Below are 17138 nucleotides of genomic sequence, written 5' to 3' on the forward strand. Positions count from 1 at the left end.
GGAGGGCAGCAGGTGTGAAGGCTCGAGCTGCTTTTGTCCTGGGCAGAAATGTTGGCTTGGACATGCTTCCCAACGGCACCAGCTCAGAAACTGCCAGCCCAAAATGCTTGGGGTTGGATTTGAGGTCCACACTCCCAAATGGGTCTTTTTCCCACATATTCCCTGCCCAGGGCAGCAAAAGGCTTTTCCCGCGGCACCTGGGGCAGGTTTGACCCTGCTGGTGCTCCCCTCCTCCCCAGCTGCACGTACCAAAGGGCTGGAGGTTTTGGGGTGGGGTTTTCCCCCCCTTTTCCCATTTTTTCCCCCTTCTTGCAGAAGCCAGGTGTCACATCCCTTCCATTTCCCCTCAGTGCTGCATTCCCAGCAGTGGCGGTGAGTCAGCCCCGCTGACCTCTTGCAACACCCGTGCCAGCAGGCCAGCCAGGAGAGTCCAGCACGAACCAACACAGCCACAAGGCAAAACCCCCCAGTGCCACTGGCACAGTCTCCGCTGTGTTTTTGTTTTGTTTTGTTTTGTTTTTAATTCTGCAATCAGGTGCACCCATGCCACAGGTTTTGGGGCAGTTTTACTGCATTTCGGATCATTTCCAGCCTAGAGCAATGGGAGATGCTCTGCATTTTGGTGTGCTGGTCCCTGCCCGCTCCCCAGAAGTGCTGGTGGTTTGGGCTGCCCATTAGCTCCTTCCCCACCTGGCAGCTCGCTAGCCCGAGCTTTCAGCTGGAGCAGCCACCCAAGGCAGGGAGGCAGCAGGGAAAGGCAGGTGCCCCACCAGCATCCTCCTCTGGCAAAAGGAAGTGAAGGGGACCCTGCTTCCCACCACCATCATTTTTGGCAGCAAACACGAGGGTTTAGCATTACCCTGGGATTTAAATCCTCATTTGCCTTATTGCTGCTGGTGCCCCCAAAATCTCCATCTTCCTGCCACCATGAAGGCACCTGGGACCCCCCGGGCTGATGATGGTGCCACAAATAGCCCTACCACCACCTCTTGGATTCCAAAATATCCCTCTGCCTGTCCCCTGCCCTGGGAGATGCTAAATACAGCATTGCTGGAAGCTCCTGGCACTTTCTAGGGAGCTGCGAAACCCCAGGGACCTTGACATCCCTCCCCAGATTTGTCATGGAAAGGCCATTTTGCTATAAATAGAAGCAAAGCTTCACCTGCCATTGCTCGTGGCTGGGGTTGTGACCATGGCGCATTTCAGGGGCACATGGACCTGGTTTTGCTGGGCACCCCCCCAGTGAAGAGGCCGTCCTGCCGCCCTGCATTTGCTTATGTGAGTTTTGGTGGGGTTTTTTTTGCTTTCTTGGCGTTTTCTGCAAAGCGTTGGTTATTGCTTGTAATAATAATTTTTTAAAAAGTGATGCAGGGTCCCCTTGCCCACCTTTGGAAAGGCTGGCAGGGGATGAGCGGGGGCCACGCTGCTGCTGGTGGCACAGCAAGACATGGGGCTATCCCCTCTGCGGGCTTAGGAGTGCGATATATAAAAGTATGTGTATTTATGGAGCTGTATATATAGCTTCAAGACACAATATGTCTCAGCAGGGGATGACAGCATGGCCCAAGCTGAGCCACCGGCGTTACTGCCATCACCGTGCCATAAATCTCTCACCATGGCTAGGGAGCAAACATTCCATTTCCACCCTGTGCTGGCGGTGCCAAAACCTGCTCTTCTGATTTTGCCAAAAAGCTTTGGGTTTGGAGTTTCCTTTCCAGTCTGCTCAGTGGCTCCTGCGCTGGTTTGACAGTGGGTTTGCTGCCGGACAACCCTGCAGGGCACAACACTGCCTGACCAGGGATGCCCCTCACGTGAGAGGGGGATGCTCTGGCATGTGACTGAGACACACGGTCCCCAAAACTTTAGGGGAAACCCCCCTATTGCACAACATGGTTTTGTAAAGGCACGTTTCCAGCTGTACCTGCCTGGCACTGCTTGTTGCCCCAATTGCTCCTAGGCAGTATTTACGTGGGGGAGCAAACTCTGCTGCCACCACTCAGGTTGTGGATTGTCCTTTTCAGAAACTGCTTTTTTGGTGAAAATGATAAATGGTCACTGTTCATCCCCAGGGGGGGAAACAAAAAAACCCCAAAACAATAGAAGCCCAAGCCAGAATAAATTCACATTTGAATGGAAATGATTTTTCAGGCTCTTTTTATCCCCCACACCTTCTGAGGGCTCTTCGTTTGCCAAGCAGCTTAATCACCCTTCAGTGAAAGCCTCTTCCCCAAGTCCCTCTAATTGCAGGCTTGGGTAATTGGTCTCATTTTTGCAGTGTATTTGGAGCTGGGGAGTGCTTCCCCCTGCAGGTGTGACCCTCCCTGTGTCACTCCCTCACAATTTTAGCCAATTCTATTTTTCTGCCCAAGTTTTCTGCCCTGTAGTTCCCCGGGGAGGAGCAGCAGCCCCTTGCCGGGGTGTCACAGCATTCCTCCTCAGGCACAGAGCTACCTGGCTGGCTCAGCAGCCTGACTCAGTTCCCCCTGACTCACAGCCCCGTGGCCTGCAATTAGGAGCGGGTGCAGTGGGATTCCCCCCTCATTTCCCAAACCTTCAGCTCCCACCACAGGGGCTGCCTGGTCAGGGAAAGGCTTCCCAAGGATGCCAGCAGGATTTCAGACCAGTAGGTAGCAGTTGCATCATCCCCCTCCAGACCAGAGTGACAGAGAAACAACAGTTCATCAATTAAGACAAGTTTTATTAGAAAAGTAAAAAAAACACCCCAACATGATTGCATAGGAAGTCTTGCACTTGAACATCAAGTGTATGAGTAAACTGTAACCAATGAAGCCCCCACAGCACAGCACGGGGAGGGGTCCTGCCCTCTGTCCCTGCCTTGCCTCACATGCCCCTCTCCCACCACTCTTACCCCTCTCATGATCAAAGATGCAATGCGATTCCAGACCCCCCTCCTGCCTTACTGGGAGCCCGCACAGAACCACCAGGTGCCAGCAGCAGGGTTGTCTTTGACCCAGACCTACAGCCCAGCCATCACTCACACCCACACGCCCTCCCTCCCCCAGAAACCCCATTGATTACAATCCTTGTTACAAACACCCCCCACCCCCCCACCCCCATGATTAATCAGCCAACAGGAGGAGACCGTGTGCCCCCCAGCAGCCCTGCTGCCACATCCAGGAGCTCGGTTACTGCAATCATCCCACAATCGACAGTGTGAAGCAACCTCCGCCTGCGTCCCGGTCTGCTCCGCATCAGGGATGCCCCAGCACAGGCAGGCACCCCACTGGGACCTCCGCCTGCCCAAACTACTTTCCACCTACAGCCCTACTCCAGCCTAACCTAAACTACAGCGGCTGCCAGGAGCCACCACGCTCTAACCAGGTCTTCCGAAGCACTTGGGTCAGTCACTTCAGCCCAGCCCATCAGCACTCCTCTATGAGCAGCTGCTCGGAGCTGTACAGCTTCTTCTTGATGACCCTGAAGCCCGTGCTCAGCTTCAGGGGCGTGAAAGCCGGCCCCGAGGTGAAGAGTCCCTGGATCTTGGGCCAGAGGCGGGAGTCCAGGCGGAGCACCAGGGTGAGCTGGAAGGTGGGCACCACAGCAGGGTCCACGGCGATGTGCCCCACCTCGTGGCAGGCCTTGCCGTGCTCCACGCAGAGGTCAAGGAGGGCCCCACGCAGCCCGCAGGGCTCGCTGCAGGCCAGGCGCAGCAGCTCGGTCCGCACCTGCGCCAGGAGCTGGGCCGGCATGAGGAGCCGGGAGCAGCGCCGGGCACCCAGCGGGGCCCTGGCCAGCGTGGCCTGCACCACCTCCATCAGGTGGGCGCACAGCAGCTCATCCTCGGGGTCGTGCAGCAGGTCCAGGTCCGGCAGGGAGACCCCCTCGGCATCTGCGGAGGGAACAAAAGGCAGGTCAGCGCCGGGCCCGCAGGGAGGGGTGGGCCGGGGGTGCCCCCAGCCCAGCAGACTGAGGTGTAACGGGGCACGAGAGCCGCTGACACAGCGCCCCACACCCCCCTCGGGCACCCCCAGCCACCTCCCAGTCCCTCAGAACCCCCCGGGAGCAGCTCCCCCCCCCCGCGGACCCCCACCCACCCACCTCCCTCCGAGCCGGAGGCGCTGCCCAGCGACTCGCAGTCGGAGGTCTCCAGGCGGCCCCGCTCGCCGACCGCCAGCCGCTCCCACAGCCCCGGCATCGCACCCCGCCTCCGCCGCCCGCTCCGCTGGGCCAGCTCCCCGCCGCCTGCCTTATATAGGGACTGCGCGGGAGGCCCCGCCCCGCCTTCCCGCGCCCGCCAATGGGAGCGCGGGGCACGTCCGCGGCGTCTCTCCTGCCCGGTGACAGCGGGAGGCTCCGCCCCCTCCCCCCCGCTCGGCCCCGCTCCGGCCCGGGCCCTGCAAACGGCGCGGGGGGTTGCGTCAGGAGGGCCGGGCCCGTGCGAAATCCGCCTGCCGTTCTGCGCAGCGCCCGCCGGGCTTCCCCGGCCCCCGCTGCCGCCCCAGGGCCTGGGCCTCACCCCCGGGCACCCCCGGGGTCCCGGCTTGGGCCCGGGCCTCGTCCCGTCCCGCACCTCAGCACACGGCCTGGGCCTGGGCCTCGGCCTGGGCCTCACCACCGGCACCCCAGGGCCAGACCCCATCCACGGCCCCACCGCTTCGCCCCCGGCCCGCACCGGCGAGGACAGCAGCGATAGGAGGGACACATGCCATGGCCAGTTTGTGCCAGGTCCCCACCATTCCCGACCCCTCTCTGGGCCGTGGAACAGGCCCTGGCTGGCACAAAACCAGGCAGCAGGTGATGGGGCCGGCGGGTTCATATGTGAAGTTTTGAGCTTGCCCGCTGATCACCCTCCTCTTCCAGGTGCCGCTGGCACACTGGGCGCCAGCAGGGCCCGATCGCGGTGCGAGCGGCAGAGGCAGCCCTGGCGTGAGACACGGCCGGCTTGTGTTTGCTGCTGCCCTGCTGCAGGTTACAAACCAAACCAACAGCCCAAGGCCGCAGGCGCGGCGGGGGATGGGGGTGCCAGTGTCCCATTAGCCATCGCTGTTCAGGTTTCTTAAGAAAAGGAAGGCTGTTGGAGTGAAACACGTTAAAAATCGGAGGGTTATGGCGGGGGAGAGAGCAGGGCACAGCCAGGCTGGAATGGGCAGCTTTGTTCAGTACCAGGCTGAGGGTTACCCCCAGTGGTCCTGTAAATGGGGGCAAGGCATCGTCCTCCTCTGAGCCCTCTGGAAGCATGTACCACCCCCACAGATCTGTGCGTGCCTGCCCCTGCATACGTGACCTTTCCAAAGCTAGAGCCTGAGCAGTGCGGGAGCCCGAAGGCCCATTAATTGGTGATAAAGGGCTTTGTTTGTCCTCCTGCGCACTGCCTGTGGCTTTATCGGAGGAGCTGAGCACACTCTGAAGTCATTCTGGGAGCTATCTTGGGTACTGTCCTTCCTGAGCAGAGATTGATAACAGCCTAGCAGTAAACATGGTGGAGAGCAAACGCTGGTCAGGAGCAAGGGGGACAGGCCCCTCGTGCCAGCATTGCACCCACTGCCTGTGACCTCCACGGTGCGGGGGACAAGGCCAAATTCTCCCACCCAAGAGCTGCAGTGCAGTGGGTGCTGAGGGTCCGGGCACCCAACTGGGAGCTGTAGCAGTGTGGAGATTGCTTTTCAGGGGTCAAAGGAGAAGCGAGGCCTGAATCCCTTGCTGTTTTGGGAGTGGGGCCCAAGCCAGGGGAGCAGGTATCGTCCTGGGAGCCGTGGGGTGGAGGGGATGTGTGGGGAGCTGGGAACAAGCCCTGGCTTGTGCCCACAGCATGCAGGGCTTCTGCTCTGCTTTTTGGGACAAAAAATGAAAGAACCCCAATCTCAGCTGTTAAAAATACACACCGATATTTGCACACTTGCCAAGCAATAGAGCAAAATACTCACACATGTGCTCTGGAACAGTTGGATGGTGTTTGGGATCCTGTTTTTAACAAAATCTAGCTCATCAGGGTTTTTTCCCCACAACCTCCAAGTCATTGGTATGAATATTCACTGGGTGAGGCTGAAAATAGATGAGGAACGGCTGGCTCTGGGGTCAAAATAGGGGGTTGGAAACAGCAAATAAATGAAAAAGAGGTAAAGGACCACAGGGAAGGCGCCTTGCTAAAAATAATCTTGAAGCTTATGAAGCTGAGGCTGAGCATAAATATTTTTCTTTCTTTGCCATAACATTGCCTGGTAGGCAGGGGAGCAAGCAGCCGCTGGTGTGATAGCAAGTGTTAAAGTGAAACATAATTTTTGATCTCTGAAATAAAATAATCCTAACGTGATGCTGCACGCTCACCCTTCTGCTGGGAGGGGAAGCATTGCGGGGCTTGCCACTCGTTTTCCTTCCCAAAAGAGACTGCAGCCCGGGCCGCTGTTCTGCAGCAGGTCCTCTAGAAATGGTTTGGGGCTAGAAAGCAAAGTTTTCACTACAGTATTAGTAATCCCAGTGCTTCCCTTCCCCGGGTACTGCTGCTAGCTTAAACCCAGTGTGATTTTCGTGGCCGAGCAGTGTACCTTTCCCCCTGACCTGCCATCCTTTCTGGGGAGATCAGAGGGGGCTTCAGGATGATGGATGAAACTTTCTGGACAGACTGTTCCTGGCTGGCTGTGCCTTGTCGGACCACCCCATGATGAGATTTCTTGATCACTGTGATTTCCAGCCTGTCTGGTTCTGCAAAGGGTTAAGCAGGGGATGGCTGGCGTTGGGGAGGGTCCTGGCTGGGCCCCTGCCCGGGATGTGCTGAGCTCAGCAGTTTTGCAGGGCTGCAGGGGGAGGGGACTGGGGAGGAGGAGGAGGAGGAGGAAGGGAGATGTACCGCAGGGGGCTCAGTGAGTGCCTTGGTGCACGTCCTGTGCTGACGTGCCCCACGTATGCTGGGGGGCAAATTCCTGCCACTGCCCATGGTGTAGTCCCCATCTTCAAGTTCCCAGCAGCTCCGTGGCCCAAAAAGCCACTTTTAGGTAATTTACACATAATTTCAGCATGCTGGCATGGCGCAGAGGCTGCTGTGATCTTCTGTGTCCAAGTAGTCATAGGGGGGAAACAATGAATGGGCTGAGCTGGGGGGAGGCTGTGGTTTTCAGGGTGTCCCCTAAGTGCCCGCAGGGTGGGTGTCCTTTGCACCCTCCCTGGCCCCATCCTCAGTCACCGGGTCCACGGTTGTGGCAAGGGGTGACCCTGCTCATCCTCCACCACCACACCGAGCCCGTGGCCAGCTCAAAGAGGTGAGCTGAAGGCTGCGAGCTAGGCGGGACCCGGCGGCAGGTCCTGGTGTGCCACCGGCCGGGCAGGTCTCCACCGCAGCCAAACCTTTTGGGCCTGTCTCTCACCCCCGGGAAAAGCAGCTGCAGGCAGGCTGCCTGCCCGCGATGTGCGGGAGTCAGGCAGAGAAACAAGGAACATGCATCCAAGGAGGACAGTGGATGGGTTTTGGCAGCTGAGACGCCGAGTGCCGGGCCGGCACCGTGCCATTTACAGGGTGGGGGCTGTGAAATTCTTCTCCCCTTGGACGCTTTTGCCCTATCCCAGGCAAAAGCTGGAGCTGGTGTTTTGGGGGTGCTGCCCCACACCGCCGCATCCTCGGCGGGGGCAGAGGCTCTCCTCGGACCGGTGTTTGGCCGGGCAAAGCGAGCGCGTGCCTTGGCACTATCCCCGGGGCTGGGGCCGTGGCCAGCAGGGCTGGGAGCGCGGAGGGGAGGCGCGAGTGGGGCTTGTGTGCCGGTACATAACGTTCTGCTGCGAGCACCCACAGGAAAACCAACCAGCAGCCCTGAACGGAGCTCTTTGTTCAGCTTTTTTTTTTTTTTTTATTTTCCCTCCCCTCCCTGCATCAACTTTTGCTCGCAGCTGATGGGCTCCCTTCCCCCTGCTGCTCCACTCCCAGCTGCAGCCTCCAAACAGCCCCCGAGCTGCTTGCCAAGCCCCCAGTGATGCTGCAGAGACCCCTGAGGTGAGGGGGGACGGTGCTTCAAAACCCTGAGGAGGAATAGTTACTGCCAACTCTGCCCCACAGATCTGCAAAGCAGAAATAGGGCAGCTGGGGGTCTCCAGCTGCCAGGGAAAACCTGTGTTTGCAGGAGGGGGAGTGCAGGGTTTGCTTTTTTTTATTTTACCATCTAGCAATCCCTCTGGTTTTTGCCGCCTTACATAAAGTGTTTACTGAGCAGGAGGAGGGAACAGCCAACAACATGTTTTTGCATTTGTAGTACTGTACAGGGTGAACTTTTCACTTCCTCTCAATGGCTCTCACACATGTGTCTATTTTGGTGCTGGGCGCACATACAAACAAGCCATGTACGGCACGGAGCCGGGGCTGTTCCCTGCTCCATCCAGCCACGAGCCCAGCACACCGCAGAGAAACGCTGGAAAACAAGGAACGGGAGGAGGGCGAGGGGGGGCTGCCCTGGGGAAATCTCAGCCCCACTGTGTTTCAGAACCTTCAGCACACGCTGAGCTTGTGGGGAGAACCAGGCAACGCCTGGGCACTGCATCCCACCGGCAGAGCCGCAGGCGCAGATCCCTCGGCGTCCCCGGAGGGCCGCTGGAGTGGAAAAGTTTCACGTCAAGCAGTAAAAAAGGACAGGCTCATTCTGCATCTGATTACGCAGGCTGCAGCACGTAGGGTCGGCGGGCGGGCGGGCGGTGAGCGCAGGGGCTCGGGGTGCTGCTGTGTGGTGGGCGGCAGAAGGTGCCCAGCTCTGTTCCCAAACCCCACGGTGTCGTCTTGATATGGGGGGTATTTTTGGCAAGTTTGGCCAGGGTAAGTTTAGGTGGCTGGAGTAAGCAGGATTAAAAATAGATGATACAGAACAAACAAACAAGTTAACGATTGAAACGCTCCCTTCTTTTCAAAATTACCCCACCTGGGACGGAGTTTTAATACCGACTGCCATCGTGTTTAGAGTGATCCTGGCTGAGGACCCACCTGCTGTGCAGGAGGCCCCCACAGAGCAGGGGCTGGCAGCCCTCCAGGACTGGGGAGGAGGTTTTCCGGGCGGTGCATGGGGGAGGCGGCGTGGGACACGTCTCAGCTGAGCTGCAGCCTTACGTGAGAATGCCTGGACACGGTTTCAGAAACCGTACAGTGAATTTCCACGGGTGTGGAGCTGGGACAGGGGCTTCCTCTGCACCAGGGCTGGCTTTGGGGCAGCGTGTGCCTCTGGACCATGAAAAGCTGACTGATGCTAGAACCAATTCATAAACGGAAACAAATGCAGAACGCATCTGCATACTTCTTCCCTTTAGTTTTAGCTAACACAAACTGGTGGTGATATAACTAAGACAGGGATGGATTCAAATTAATCTGTTCCAATCCAGATGTGGCTGGACTGAAATAGTGAGTAAAAATAAAACAATCTTGTAAGTAAGATGTTGAAAATGGAAAAATTAGGCATCTGGAGCAGTAAGTTGTACAACTGCATAAATACAGTGCTAAGCCTGTCTCTCTGCCGGCTAGCACAAATGTGGTGTTGAGGCTCTAATCAATGGAAAATTAACATGTTGAAATGATTATGCCAGCAAATGGAAACCCAGTTCCCCTCAAGAACAGAAGTGAAGTACAAATGAAAAACAAGACGATTAAAATGAATGGATTTAAATAGGGGGTTTCTGCTGGCAGAGTTAAACCAGGATTAAAAGCTGATTTAAATCAATCCACTTTTGAGTGTAAAGCAAGTGTGCTTTCGTACCTCTCAGTTTTTTTTTTTTAAATTGAACTTAAGTTGACCGTTGTAACACCCAATCTGCCTCTGAGCTTCATTAAACCTCCTGTTACCTACCCAACAGCTGACTGCTTCTGTCAGCAGACCTCCCACACAGAACTTTGAAAAGGATACTTGCAACACTTTAAAAGAAAAAGGAAAAAGAAAAAACAATAAAGGTAAACTGTTTCAAAGACAGAATTAATTTATTATCAGAGCAATCTAATACATAATAAAGAGGGAAAAAAATTAAAGGTACAGCTTCTGCATTAGAGAGCAGTGTCCTACCAGGACTCGTAGTGCAGACACAAGAGAAAAAACAATGAAGAGGAAACAGCTTCGGCAATATGTGAGCTACTTCTGGAGAAAGCGTCACTGCTTGTCCCCTCTCAGCCAACCTGGGACAGTTCTCATCCTGTTCATCCCCCAAAACAATGGCTAGGGCTGAAGAGTGGTTTCGGCAGGGCGTTGTACCTCTGCTCTATAGAGGCCCGGCTTGAGCAGCGAAGATGCAGGCTTCCCAGCCTACCCATCGCTCAGTCCTTTGGCCATGCACCGGGGAAAGGCCAGACCGAGTTACTGGGTTGCTTTCGCTGCCACCACACTGTGTGTGTCTTCTCTCCTCTGTAAACAATAAGGTGATTCTTCCAGTTCTGTAAAATCGATCCTACCTTCTAAGTTACAGAAACTGAGCCCTGCCAGCCTGTAACACTGCAGAGGACTTAAGAATCCCATCATTTCCATTTATTGGCAGCTTTATGGGGGATCCCCACTCTCAACTTAAAAAAAAACAACACAAAAAGCCTGGTCCTGCCGATGCAGCTGTCAGCATCCTGATAAATTGGGGTGTGTTTTGAAGCCAGGCCAGAGAATGTTTTTCTTCTGTTCCCTGACAGCAGTGATGCAGACATGCTCAGCCTGAGGAGGGAGTGAATCCCAGGAGCTGTTCTATTGGCTTGTACCTCCACTCATCTGCCTCCAGCTCTTCCACTAGACCAGCTAGTTTTTCCATCCGTGCGACTTGTTGATCTGTGAGAAGTTCAAAGGTAACTGTGGTTTGCAATGACAGCGCAATTAAACCTCTCAATTAGATGCAAATTCCCAGCTGTCAGTGGGGAACAGAGTAGAATAAAACCCACCACGCCAATTTGAATACAAACCCACTCTACATGATGCCCTGTGCAAACGGTGAGACCTCACCAGATCACAGGAGAAAGCAGAGACAGGCTTTTCTGCCTCGTATTTACCCATCCCTGCCCGTGCTGTGTAAATTCAAGTCCTAACAGGGAAACGCAAGGCTGACTAGTGTATGGGGTTGAAAACAGGATGAAGCTCATTTCTTTAACATAAATATTTATCGTGCAGAAGAACAGAGAAGTTCAGAGAGAGCTTGGTCAGCCCACGGTAGAGCTGGGTGCAGCACGAGGAACTCCTTGTTTTAATGAAGGTCCTTTGAGGAGGACCTGGATGACTGTAGCAGAAAGGCTCTGCAATCAGACCACGCTAATGACACAAAGGTCCCTGCGGAGAGACAGGCTGCGTCCCTGGGGATCCCCGAGATAACTTGTTCCTCTCAGCTTTATTTAAACTGGTTGCACGCTGGGTACACAGAGTCCATTTTCAATTAAATTAGCTGCAGTGGTACAGAGATGAGCATAGCCCTTCTTCTCTTGGCTCTGCTGGAAGTTGAACAGCACAGCAGCCTCTTGGAAAAATGGCCCAGTACAAAATGACTTACTAGCGAGAGGCAGAACATAAAACGTGCATGATTTATGCTGACTGCAGCAGTGGGTGATTTTAAGAGGGACTGTTCTCACTCCACCTCCTGCAATCGAGTGCTTTTGGGAACTGTTAAACAAACAAGCCAAAAAATGATGACCTCAACCTTTTTTTAAGCCTTTCCCCTTTCTTACAGGGAGGCGACTGGTGCTCCACAAACCAGTTTCAAAGGCTGGTGCTTATCAGGGTGCCAGGTCTGTGCAGCAGCCCCCAGTAGCTACAGCTGCAGCAGTGCCAGAGCTGTGGAAACAATGGCTCTGAAGTTCAGCTTTGCTTTTCAGTTCAGAAGCAACAGGATCACAGCCTTGCAAGCTGCTGCACGCCCCCAGACCTCCTCCTGGCAACCCTCGCCGGTGGAGGACAGGAAACCTCTCCTGTCTGAGACAACACGTGGAAGTACCCATTCTAGCTGAAAAGAGGCGGGGACCAGAAAGGATGTGACCGTCAAGCAGCAGATGCAATCTAGCGCTGAGCTCTGCCCAACATCTTGAGAACAAAAGCTGCCATGCAGTCAAGCCCATCGTTCAGTTACAGGCACCTGGGCGGCCGGCAAAGGCCCCAGGAGGGAAACAGAAGTTCAAACAAGATGTAAGGCTCTTTCTTGGGGAGGCAGGGAGTGGAGTCAGCCCCGTCATGCTACGCCAGGCACCTGCGTGTCCATCTCCCAAGCACCTTTTGAAACCTTGCTTGACCCTGCTGGTGTCACAAGGGCTCAGCAGAGAAACAAAGGTGGAATCAAGTGTCTCTTTGCCCGAGGTCAGAGAGACAGTCAGCGCCGGGCCAAGATCAGAGCGAGGGCGTTTCCTGCCCATAACCCTCCTCTTCTGGCCTCACCTCTCTTGAAGGCAGTGTGGCACACAGTGATGGAAAAACAAGCTTTGAGAGGCACAGTCTGTTCCCACCCAGGCTGTGTGGGTTCCCGTCGCTTTGCATAGGGCTTGCAAAAGGGCTCGATGATGGTCTGACTTAGCGTTAATCCACCAACTTAAAAGGCTATTCTGCTTTTTTGTGGTCGGCACCTGAAAACGTGTCAGCCTTTTCTCCACACTCCCCTGCCATCTTCCCTGATCAACATGCAGTTAAAATAGATGGCGCTTTGGTGCTTACCGTGTTTCACTTGCTTTAATGTAGATGCAACCTGATAGCTGAAGACAGATTCACAGAGGAATCTTTCAGAGCCATCTGTAAACAGAAAAAGGGAGGTGGTTTAATCTGAGAGTTTTAAGACTAAGCAGCCTTAACTGAGTACTGCCGGCCTTCTATTTTTATGTTCGAGGTGTGGGTTTCCCCACTTGCCTCATTCTGACACTTTCCCCTGCACCGAACTCGCAGCCCTCCAGTTTCGAGCCCCTGCGCCCAAATCCTGCACAGGGCTTTGCCTGGCTCCCAGTGCCGCTGGGGAACAGCTGTGCTACCTGAGAGACATTCTGGCTGATAATTCTGTTACATCCCCTCTGTCAAGCAATTTCAGTCCCTCTTAAATAGAAGGTAAGCTAAGGAGAAGCCAGCTAATATTATGGCAGTCTCTGATTCCCTCCGGGCTCAGACACTTGCGTCCTTATAATGCTTTATGATTTCCCACAGGCTTAGACCATAACCCTGCACTAAGGATTTCAAATAATGTGTATCTTGCCATCTAAGTAATTGATCACACAACTGTCTCAGAAATAAAGCAATCTGGAAGACACAGCTAATTGTGTGCCAAGTACCAAAGTTTATACTACTTCCCTCTAAAAAAAACCCCAGATACCTAAGGGTTTATTTGAAAACAAGCGAGACAGTTAAAGTAACAATAAAAACCAGTCAGTCAGTGGGCATTTTTCAAGAGGAAACTGGTATGCAGCTACCCCACTAGTATCTGCCTGACAAAAAACGGGCATATTACCTTTCATCTCAGGAATTAAAAAGCTAACCTAAAGCTTCCTGTGACAGGGAGAGTGTTTAGTTGTTGCTGCCACCCAGAGCAGACGAACAGCTGTGTCACTGGTAAACCCAAAGCAAAAACAATTAACAGCTCCAGGAGAGAAGCAACTTCAAAGACTAAGGGTAGAAATAGACCCCTGGCTCTGGAAAATCAAAACTGAACCCCAGGTAAGTGGGAAGAGTCGGAGTTCCACTGTGCTCAGAGCATCCTTTCGCAAACTGTTGCAATGCTGTGTTGGTGCTGCCCCATGCCATTTCCAAACATACCCTTCCCTCTCCTCCGACTCCCCAGCCTGGCTGCCGTGTCGAGTAGCTCTCAGGAGGAACAGCTGCCTGTCTATTTGGTAACATGAAGTGCTTCATTATTTTAATTTGTTTTGAGGGCTCGTTAAGTTCTATGAGCAAGCCTTTAGTCATAATTACTTCAATAGACTGGCATATGGGCTCTAATGTGTAATAAAAACACTCCTTAAATGATGTAGCCATCAGTTCCCAGCTGCCCTGCACTGTCGTGTCACTTCTGAGCTGCAGGGCCACCTGAGCCTCTGTCCTGGCCACCCCAATGAACTTCGCGCTCACACAGTCAAGTGTGCAGCATGGTGACACAGGAAGCTCAAGAGAAGCAGACAGACTGAATGACCCTGGCTTAACCCTGTCATCTGAGGACCTGCCCTTCCTCCCTCACCCAGAGCAGGGGCAGGGACGTGCAGCTGCGATGTGCCTGGGTCCTCCTTTGGGCAACCCCAACGAAGTGGGTGGCAGGGCTCAGGCACCCAAACACAAGATGCTGCGCTGGATCAGAGCCCTGTCTCCAGGCAGCTCTGGAGAAATGCCCTAACAAAAGTGAGCCCAAAAGGAGAATGTGCTCAGCCTTGAGGGATTAAGAGAGAGGTCTCTCTTACTTGTTCTCTCACAGACCTCTGTGGCAAGGTTTTAACTTGGGTCGATGGCAAATGCAAGCCCTATGTTTCCTGGCGAGCAGGGATACAAGCTGCCTCCTGCACTAGCCCAGTCAAATCCAACCCCAGAATGTGTTTTGCCAAGAAAAATACTCCTGCCTCAGCTATCTTTACAGTGATTTCAGCCCGACATCAAAGGATTAGCCAACAATGAGCAATTAACACTGTCATGTTCCCTTATAGGTAGATCACTTCCTCATCTGAAGTGCCGTCACAGAGCTAAAAAACAGGTGACTGCCAGAAAAATCACTTCCTCATGAACAACTGGTGGGAGAGCCAGGGCTGCTCAGGACCTACCCGAGCCCTGGTGCTTCCTTTCTTACTCCAGCTTTTGCCAGCTAATGTCTGAAAAGGCAGCAGGGTGCCAAGCTCGGCAACTCCCTTGGAAGGCTGCTTGCACACCAGGAGCAGGGAAGGAGAAGGGCAGAGGCAATCACCTTCTAGCGTCTCCCCGGCTCCTTTTGGGTAAGTGAAGAGGGCTTTTCGGGGTGGTGCCAGATCCGAAACACTGAACCCCGATCCCGTTACAGAGCTGCCACTGACTCCACCGGCTGAAGAGGATGAGGAAGAGGCTGCCATTTCACCCCGACCCAGCCTGGAAGAACAAAGAAGAGAGTAAGGCGGAGTTAGGAAGGGCATCTCGGGGTTTCCCAAGGCACAAAGCCAGCAACCACTAACGTATCTGATGGCAGATGAAGGCAGTGAGGTTCAGGAAGAGCCAGCAAGCACAGCTTTGGGCTGCTGCCCCCGCACCACAGCCTCAAAGTGCTGGTGGTTCAAGGCCACCCGGCATGCGTGGGAGAGGCTGCCTGTGCCCTCTGCCAGCGCCTGCTGAGGGGAGGGGTGCAGTTGGCTGTCACACCACATGGTGGCATCCAGAAACCGAAGGTAACCCACGCTCCGACCGCCCTCGGACAAGGGGGCCTGGGAATTCTGCCGGACGACTGAAGCACGCATAAAAATAGCCTGGTGCAGGTCACTGGCCTGAATTCACTAGCCTCCAGCTGCCTGGCGCTTTTCCCGCTCCCCAGCGTCATAAAAAGACTTTTTTTTTTTTCCTTTCTTTCCTTTTTGCCTTGTTTCCAGGAGCACAAACACAGAAAAAGTCCTGCTGCCTCATAAAACCTGGAAGCCCACAGCACTGCCAGTTCCAGCGCCACACCCTGCGAGAAGCCAGAGCTGCGCCTCATTTGCGGCAACTGCTCTCTGCATCACTCCAGATGTGCTTTTGTATTTAAAACCGCTGCAGTTACCCGAGAGCAGCAATGGCTGCGCATCCCCCTGCCTGTACCAGTACGGCACAAGCCCAGCCACCTCTTGCATACCCCTTCCTCAGCCTTGTTTTTAAGAGGTATTGGCTGCACGTTTGTCATGATGGAGTACTTAAAACTTGTCACATACCTCTTTCAGAGTAAAAAAGCTGTGACTTGGCACTTGTGACAGCACTTGCTACTCCTTCAAACTACTTATAAGCACTTTCCAATTATCCTGCCCATTTAATACATTTCTATTATTCTACCTATTTAATACACTTCTGCAGACTCTTTAGGCTACGCAGACAGTGCCTTTGGAAATCATTCAAGGATTCAGTGGAGAAAATGGGGTTTTAAAAGGCTGTCACAATTAGGAATTCTGTGTTCATTCCCAGCTAAGCCCAGAGCTGTCCCATTTACCGCGCGGCACACAGAACAGGGCAGCAGCTCGCAGAAGACTGGGGCTTGCGGGCTGTGAAGGAAAAGGCCTGGGTAAAAGAGGCCGTTAACATGGCAGCGACACCTGTCCCCGCCGCCCCCGGCAGGCCCCGCGCCCCACCGGTGCGGGAAGCCAGGCGACGGCTCCTGCTGCAGGCCTGGCGGGGCCCGCCGTGCGGCTACGGGGTTTTGATTTTAAATATGCTGAGGCATGCACGGCGGGGGGCCGCGCCCGGGCCATGCCCGCCCCGCCACTGCCTCACGCCGGGCCCGGCCCGGGCGCTGCCAGCACTGCGCCTGCACTGCGCCTGCACCGCCCCTGCCCACAGCCCCGCCGCCGCGGCGGCCTCGGCACCGCCAGGGCGCCTGCGCCGCGCCCCGCCCGCCCCGCGGCCCCTCCCCGGCTTCCGTAGCGAGCTGCCTCCCGGTGAGTGAGAGCCCCGGCGCCAGCTCCCCCCCCCCCACCCCCCCCGCTCCCGCGCCGTCGGGCGCCCCCCGCCTCCTGGGCCGCCCCGCTGCCGCTGCCGCTCCCGCTCCGCGCCCGCTCCGCGCCCGCCGCTCCCGGCCTCACCTGGGCGCCCGGACGGCTTGGCGCAGGCGGCGCGCGTGATCGCGCTCGCGGTGCATGCTGGGGCGGGCGGGTGGCCGCGTGCCGCGCGCGGCTCCTTCCTACTTCCGGGCGGGGCGGTAACCGCTGGGGACGGTTGGGCTGAGGCGGGCGGCCATGTTGCTCCCGCCGCCTCCCGCAGCGCTGTAGGCCTGGCGCTGCCCTGAGGCGTCGGGGCCTGCCGGTTCTCTGCCTCAGCGCCCCGGAGGCTCGCCCCGTGTGGGCGGCCGTGAGGAGTTAAGAAACTGTGACGCTAGCGCTGCAATTCAAAAATAAAAAGCCTGAGCGGAAACAAACAAAAAAAAACCCCAACCCAACGATGTGTTTTTTCATGGCTTGTTCTGTCCCCTGCTGTGCACGGTTCACATCTGCGCTTCCTCCCTTGAACTATAGGGATGCCTTTTTATTTAAATGTAAGTTCAGGTGGTTGTGTGTTATTTTAGAAGGTGTGGCTGTAATTGAGGGGGAAAGCATTGACGGGCTGAACCTC

The 17138-nt window shown here is 55.3% G+C and overlaps 3 protein-coding genes across 6 annotated transcripts in view; 1 reads left to right on the top strand and 2 right to left on the bottom strand.

The window, feature by feature from the left end:
• Nucleotides 1-2677: 2677 nt before the first annotated feature.
• On the bottom strand, nt 2678-4218 carry DDIT4 (DNA damage inducible transcript 4). The gene is made up of 2 exons (XM_055721358.1): nt 4060-4218; nt 2678-3850 (listed from the first exon to the last, which is right to left on the bottom strand). The coding sequence occupies exons 1-2, from the start codon at nt 4154-4156 to the stop codon at nt 3384-3386; spliced, it is 564 nt and encodes a 187-aa protein (XP_055577333.1). The 5' UTR covers nt 4157-4218; the 3' UTR covers nt 2678-3383.
• A 5658-nt stretch (nt 4219-9876) lies between these two features.
• Nucleotides 9877-16838, bottom strand: ANAPC16 (anaphase promoting complex subunit 16). The gene is made up of 4 exons (XM_055720209.1): nt 16613-16838; nt 14788-14945; nt 12576-12650; nt 9877-10718 (listed from the first exon to the last, which is right to left on the bottom strand). Exons 1-4 carry the CDS (start codon nt 16666-16668, stop codon nt 10603-10605), a joined length of 405 nt encoding a protein of 134 aa, XP_055576184.1. The 5' UTR covers nt 16669-16838; the 3' UTR covers nt 9877-10602.
• The window catches only part of ASCC1 (activating signal cointegrator 1 complex subunit 1), a 40370-nt gene continuing 39602 nt past the window's right edge, over nt 16371-17138 (top strand). For 3 of the 4 annotated variants that reach the window (XM_055720206.1, XM_005433430.4, XM_055720208.1), the window contains exon 1: nt 16931-17061. In XM_055720206.1, coding sequence (XP_055576181.1) covers nt 17060-17061 — 2 coding nt within the window. In that variant the 5' untranslated portion in view covers nt 16931-17059. Of the gene's footprint in view, nt 16469-16930; nt 17062-17138 lie in introns of those variants that run through there. The other variant, XM_055720207.1, reaches the window with a different exon arrangement.

Source organism: Falco cherrug, chromosome 9 (assembly GCF_023634085.1).
Source record: "Falco cherrug isolate bFalChe1 chromosome 9, bFalChe1.pri, whole genome shotgun sequence".
Lineage (NCBI taxonomy): Eukaryota > Metazoa > Chordata > Aves > Falconiformes > Falconidae > Falco > Falco cherrug.

Excerpts from the sequence above, each read along its gene's own strand:
- DDIT4 (XM_055721358.1), bottom strand. The coding sequence starts at position 4,156 with ATGCCGGGGCTGTGGGAGCGGCTGGCGGTCGGCGAGCGGGGCCGCCTG. Across the intron at positions 3,851-4,059 it reads CGCCTCCGGCTCGGAGGGAG|ATGCCGAGGGGGTCTCCCTG; the intron begins GTGGGTGGGTGG and ends TTCCCTCCGCAG.
- ANAPC16 (XM_055720209.1), bottom strand. The coding sequence starts at position 16,668 with ATGCACCGCGAGCGCGATCACGCGCGCCGCCTGCGCCAAGCCGTCCGG. Across the intron at positions 14,946-16,612 it reads CAAGCCGTCCGGGCGCCCAG|GCTGGGTCGGGGTGAAATGG; the intron begins GTGAGGCCGGGA and ends TTGTTCTTCCAG. Across the intron at positions 12,651-14,787 it reads AGCCGGGGAGACGCTAGAAG|ATGGCTCTGAAAGATTCCTC; the intron begins GTGATTGCCTCT and ends TTCTGTTTACAG.